The 6,959-nt window shown below is 37.0% G+C and overlaps 1 protein-coding gene and 1 non-coding gene across 2 annotated transcripts; both read left to right on the forward strand.

The window, feature by feature from the left end:
* The first annotated feature begins 1,430 nt into the window (after positions 1-1,430).
* TRNAR-ACG (transfer RNA arginine (anticodon ACG)) lies at positions 1,431-1,503 on the forward strand. The gene has a single exon. It is a non-coding gene; the product is annotated as a tRNA-Arg (tRNA).
* A 1,596-nt stretch (positions 1,504-3,099) lies between these two features.
* On the forward strand, positions 3,100-4,671 carry LOC126624179 (protein PLANT CADMIUM RESISTANCE 2-like). Its single transcript, XM_050293219.1, has 4 exons — positions 3,100-3,340; positions 3,460-3,531; positions 3,630-3,842; positions 4,408-4,671. The coding sequence occupies exons 1-4, from the start codon at positions 3,100-3,102 to the stop codon at positions 4,482-4,484; spliced, it is 603 nt and encodes a 200-aa protein (XP_050149176.1). The 3' UTR covers positions 4,485-4,671.
* The last annotated feature ends 2,288 nt before the right edge of the window (positions 4,672-6,959 follow it).

The raw sequence follows: 6,959 nt of genomic DNA on the forward strand, positions 1-6,959 counted from the left end.
GACTGCACAAGGTTACACGAAATCGAATCACCTATGAAGGCCCGTGATTTGATCCTCAAGGACTACACCAAACAAAAACACCGAAACATGGGGATAAATAAAATAAAATACTTACAATTGTCATGTGTTTGGGAGTTATTTCTAGGAAAATCAACAATTTTAGAGATTTGAATTTGAACAGAAAGTAAAGAAGAATCGCAAACAGAAGAGGAGGAGGATTCTGTTTCTTGTACCTCTTCCTAAAGTCTACATCATCATTCAAGGCGGTTAAAAGATCCTAATACCTTTCAAAAACATCAAGCTCAGACTCTTCCTCTGAAGGAGACATTAAATCATCAATAAAAAATCCAAGATCCCAAAAAGCTCAAATCTAAATAATATAGCATAATTGTGGTACCTCTAATGGCAGGTCGGGGACTGTCCCGGACATCTCGAACTTCTCCTTGGCCTTGACTCCATCAGAGCAACTCCACCCATGTGGGTTGCTTAGGGGACAATGGAGAAGAAGGGGTCGGAGGCCCGATGGAGAGAGGTCCAGCCGTGTGGAGGCCGAGCGACGGTGGGAGCCCGAGCGAAGGGGGGGTGGGGAGTTGACGGGCCTGTGGCCCGAGGGCTTTGCAATTTTTTATTTTTTTTGTGTCAAAGAGAGAGAGAGAGAGAGAGAGAGAGCTTTTGCAATTTTTTATTATTTAAACAAACAAAAAAACTATTATTTTAATTGCTTATTGCCAGGGAAAGGGTTCCAAGGGTGGAGATGTAAATGGCAATTACTGTTCATTAATGGTAGTTACTATTCATTTAAGGCAGTTACTCTTCAATAGGGTGGATTGAATAGTGGATTGCCAGAGGGGAGAGCTCCATGGGTGGAGTTGCTCTCATGGATTGAAAGGGTGGCGTCACTGTCGTCGTCGACATTATATAATAAATGTCATCAGTGACTGGGTTTAATAAATGCATACCCAAAGCTTGGGCTTCGCTTCCCATGACGGAGGAAGAGGTGGATCTTGATATAGAAAATTACCTGATGAATGGGAGAATCATGGAATCAAGTCATATGGGATCTTGTTGATTTAATAGAGAAAAAGATCAGTGACTGGTTCATGAAATGAGAAAATAGCTGAGAGAAAATTAATATCAGATCCATAGAATCTCGTAGAAATTGTACAAAGGCTTTCTCTCTTCATCTGGAATGAAACAAACTAAATCAACGGAGCAACGTTTGCCTTTAAGGGTTAAATTAGAAATTCGTGCTTGGGCCAATCTTTCTTGGACTCATTTAATGTTGGGCTTTGTCCTAACCATTAAATAAAATTATAATGTGGTTTTTGGTTAAGATTTAAAGTTTTGGAGCCCTTATCATTAGTTTTACTAGATGACTACGGACTTGATAATAATATAATAAAGTAATCATGGACCTTGAAGTCAAAACGGACTCCATGGCCCAATGGATAAGGCGCTGGTCTACGAAACCAGAGATTCTGGGTTCGATCCCCAGTGGAGTCGTTATTTTTTTTGTCTAAATACTATGTCATTGTTTCCAGAAGCTACTATGTCATTGTATTTGACAATTTGTTTTTTGAGTTTAGAAACTAATTCATCAGTAGTTAATCATCAACTGTGCATCATAATATAAGCTCCACGTTTTGCATATAACACTGTTTGACGTTGAAGGATTATTAAGATAATTGTACCTAATAATTGTTAATCTATTGTATAATGATGAGATACAAGTTGCTATATAATTGTTAATCTATTGTACAATGATGAGATACAAGTTGCTATATAATTGTTAATCTATTGTATAGTGATTAATTGAGGGGATTATAAGAAGGTACTCAAGTCCTTCCCTAAGAGTGAAGACAACGACTATACAATTTCCGACCAGATTCCCATTCTATATTTCATTAATCGACGTAAAAAATGTTAACAAAATCATATAGCTATGAATATTAATTACATGAACAAATCTGTTATGATACAATGAAGCAAGTTGATGTTCTTATCCCAAAACAATCGACAAAGGGAGAAATAACTTTAATGCTTTGTATTAGTTTAAAGTTTTCTAAATTTCTGATACTAGACAATGTTTTACATTATTTCACTACGTGTCATGTTAGCTAAGCAGGAAGATGAGAGAAGCCAAAACTAGTCATTTATCATACTTGTTCATAACGGACGTCAACCTATATCGGAACATCAGCTATGAATTCAAACTAACTTATATAATGATATTTATGGAGTATAAACATAACTAAAACAAGTCAACGGAAGAAAGTAGTCGACCAGTGTCCTCCGTCTCCAAGCCACTTGTTTCCCACGAAGATTCTAAACAACTTCCTAGGCTTGGATAAATGAGAAATTTTTCCTTATACCCGTAATACAAGTGGCATACTACATATTATTATACATAAGTAGTGAAATTTTTTATTTTTTATGTTATTAATATTTTAACACAAGAATCTCACCAATTGTATAGAGACACATGATGTATCACCATGTGTGTCCGGATACATTAAAAAATATCCCTGAATAAAGGAGGCCTGGCCTTGAGGGTAATTATGCATTTTTCCTATTAAATACTCCCTATCTATATACACAACTGATCATAAGCACCCTTGCATTTGAAACTTCTCCCTCATTTCCATTTTTTGGTTTGGTAATTTTTTACAAAATTATTCTTTAAAAGGTGGTTTAGAAAGTAGACGTTTTCTAATCTACGTGAAACATTGTAGGATGATATGGAAAGCCGAAAAAACAAAATGAAAAAAATCAAATGAGAAAGTCAGTAATATCCTCCATTAGTTGATCACATCTTAAATGCTTAAACCAGACCAAATATGTAGGTTTTGGACTATATGAAAGTTTCCACCAAATGATGACAATTGTTGTATTTGTATAGCTGGTTGCCTACTATAATATATATATATATATATATATATGTAGGCTTTGGACTATATGAAAGTTTCCACCAAATGATGACAATTGTTGTATTTGTATAGCTGGTTGCCTACTATAATATATATATATATATATATATATATATATATGTATATATATAGACTAATCTACGTGCAATCTAAAAACTAGCCACAAAAAACAATGTATCCAACTCCTACAGAAACTCATGACCATGAGAAATATGCAGCCGATCACAACCATCACCATGCCCATGTTCCCAATCCAGTCTCAAGTGCCCCAGGACTAAATAGTCCTGCAGGTTCAGTACCCACATATGCTCCTCCCTACATATACACTGTTCAGTCTAATTCTGTTCCTGCAGTTCCTGCACGAGGGAACTGGTCCACTAGTCTTTGCCACTGTTGTGACGATCCTGAAAATTGTTAGTGAAATGTATATAAACATTACAGCTATGTGTGTGTGTGTGTGTGTGTGTGTATCTGGTTTTATTTTCTTTTATTGTTTTTTCCTGATTAGTAATTTTGAATTCAATTTTTGAAGGTATGATCACTTTCTTTTGCCCTTGCATCACGTTCGGTCAGATCGCTGAGATTGTGAGCCAAGGTTCCACACGTAAGACTCAAAAATCGCTAGCTAGGTCTACTCATAAAGTTCGGATATGATCCTTATTAAGACTCCTGTTTGATTTTTATTGGCGCTGTGTGTTGCAGCTTGTGCTTCAGGAGGAGTGTGCTATTGTATCCTCCTTTCGACAACTGCAAATGCATGCTTGTACTCGTGCTCCTACCGCTCGAAGATGAGAGCTCAATATGACTTGGAAGAAACACCCTGTGTGGATTGCCTAGTGCACTTCTGCTGTGCTACTTGTGCACTTTGTCAAGAGTATAGAGAGCTCAAGAATCGCGGGTTCGATATGGGAATAGGTAAATTTACTATTGTGCTAACTTGATAATTTATAAGAATCTCACATCAAATATCTGTTTTGATGTGCTACCTATATATCCGTAGCTGTGAATACAGAGTTTGTGCCACCATCGACTAGCAGTTTTCTGCCATTGGAACATGATCCGAATTCCGAAGGCGTTCAGAGGCCATCAGTGATTGTTCAGACCGCATACCTGGGTTAACCAAATGGGCTACAGCAGTGTGATTTCTCCCTTTGCACCCAAGTTTCAGAACCGGCTTCCTGTAGTTTAGATTAGACTAATTAGTACGTTGCTCGAATAAAAAATACATATAACACCAAATTCCAGCAGATCATAATACAATGACTTGGTCAATGTGTGAGCCTTATTAAACATCTTCAGTACCTCCCTTGTAGCTGCCAAGCTATGTCATCATTAAAGAACAAAATCCATGCATTTAATATGAACATGTTGCATGGCTAGTTGCATAACTTACATTCAGTTTATAATCCATTGACTGACTTTGTTTCTTGTTATACGTATGACGGAATTGTGGGCGATCGTTGTTTTGTCGGAAATAAAGGTTGGGAAGCCAATATGGACAGACGAAGGCGCGGCGTTACTGCAGCTCCAACTGTTGTACCAGGCATGACAAGATAAAGAAAAAGAGAATTCTACGGAACCATTCCTTGCGTATCAAGGTTCTGAACATCATTGTACTGTTGTGGTCGGACATTTTGGTTATGATACGAACTTTTATGTGTGTACTCTTTGATGCTTGTTCGGAGTGTGTAACTGTGTGTTGCTGATGTAAATTTCAATAAAAAATCTGAATGGCGTTCAGGGATGATGATAAACCATGATAAGAATAAGATATTAACACTTGCTTTAGGTGTTAATTAATTATTATACTAGAGAGGTTCCTTGAAGTTGGTATAGAATGTGGAAGCTTAGGAGGTGTAGGCCTCGGCCGAACTATGTCGCTCTACCTTTAGTTTTCAATGTATTTATGAATCAGAAATTTACAAACCTTTGTGGTTGATTTAGAAAGATCGATGGATGTCTAGGTGACTCCTCTAAAATTTATAGTGTATTGTTATGATTTTATAAAGTATGATTTCACGAATGTTGCTTATAAATTGTGTGATCGATGGACTTGTTTTATGATTATCACATACGTCGGATTATTGTCACTCACACAAATTTCGCAGCTTATCTAATAGAATTATATTTCTCAATAACTTGAATGCTAAGATTACAAGAGTATTTATACAAAGCCTTGACCTCTGCACATGTGTGGGCTCCACACTCTAAATTATAACTACCAAAACAGAAAGGACAAAATATCTCAACAAACTTACAGACTAAGTTTTTATCCTTTACAACTAAATGATTCTTATTAGCCCCTAATTTGTGCAAATGCAGATGTCTGCTAAACTGAGGAACTCGAAGTGATAGTTTGTGTCTAAGAAGAAGAAATCTTGGTTTTGGCAGTGACTTTGTGCATATGTCTACTATTTGATCTTGAGAATATACAAAATGCACTGAAATGGCTTTGGAGAGGATTTACACAAAGCCTTGACCTCTGCATACATGTGGACTCACACTCTAACAAATTATAACTAGCAAAACAGAAATGACAAAATATCTCAACAAACTTACAGACTAATTAAGTTTTATCCTTTACAACTAAACGATTCTTATTGTTATCTGGGTTGTTACTTTGCTCGATGCACCATTCCTACAACATAGGGGCAATTGTGCAGGTGACAAGTGTAAGTTCATGAGAAGAGCTCTTGGGGTACCAGTAAGAGGTCAGAGACAGAGGAGTGATTAGGTTATCCTATATCTTTCCTTGTATTTTGTTGAGACCTTTATTTTTTGGAGCCTACATGCATGTTACCCAAATGAGGGTTATGAGTTTTTGTTGTACAATTGTTGTATATTTGTGGTAGAGACCCCACCACTTTACTTTTATTTGTGAATTCAGTTGAGTATTTCTTTGTGTATCTTGTTTGTATTCCTCGCACCCCCTACAGTCGAGTGCCACACGTCGATCCTAGACGTTGGGATCAGGGCGTGACAATGTTCATCTATTCCTCTTTATCCTTTATTTCTCCTTGCTTATCTCATATGTCTTTAACCACATCCAACAGGAGAAGGATACGTGGACTATATGCTCACTCTTGCCGTTTTATCTTTGACGTCGTGAGTAGGCCACATATGACCTCAAGTGAATGTGACATTTGACGCATTGTGAGTAATAAGCCTTTGGGCTACCAATGTATCATAGGTGTTTCGGGCCCATGATATGTCTTGTTTTCAAGGCATACCCAGTCTAATGGTGGCAGAAAGTCGACTCTTTAAAGTCTCCCCTTGGATGTCTAATGTGCCAACGCTTTTACCAACAAGGATCTTTAGGACTACTAGTTGGCAGGTTTACGGAGATTGGCCTACACCACCAAGTACTGCCTAGTATGGTCTGCAACCTTCCTTCCTAGCCCCCTGCTAGGGTTCAAATCTCTATAAATAACCAAGTCAATCATAGGAAACGGTAATCACCACTTACTACTCAAAACTATCTCAAGTTCTCCATTTCTCTCAAACCACTTTTTTGACTTAGGCATTGGAGGCCTTTTGGCGGACACCCTCTCTGCTTTTTTAGGGTGTTCGCCAATTAATCTAACGGTGTTTGTTCTCTTATATGTAAAATTTCGTCAAATCAACCGTGTACGTAATTTGTATCCACACTTACCATAATCTACCTTCGTATTTTGATTACCATTGCAGATTAATAAACACATGTCACTAGAAAGTAATCTAAAATCAAATAACAATTAAGAGTGTAATCCCATTCACATGACTCATATGCACCCAATCGGTTGATACAAACCACTATGCGCCCAACTTTATTTGATCTGGTCCTCCAAGTATTTCCGTATAATAAAAGAAACCTATATTCAAGATCAACTACATTTATTCGGCATCTTTCCAAAATAAGCCATGAGATTTCATTATTAGTAAATTCACAATGAATTGCATCAACTTAAACCTTCCATATAAAAATATTTAGTTTTGTTGTTAAATTGGTAATGTGGCAACAACAGACCTATACTATTTATGCTGATATGTGGA

This window comes from Malus sylvestris, chromosome 5 (genome assembly GCF_916048215.2).
Source record: "Malus sylvestris chromosome 5, drMalSylv7.2, whole genome shotgun sequence".
NCBI classification, from domain to species: Eukaryota; Viridiplantae; Streptophyta; class Magnoliopsida; order Rosales; family Rosaceae; genus Malus; species Malus sylvestris.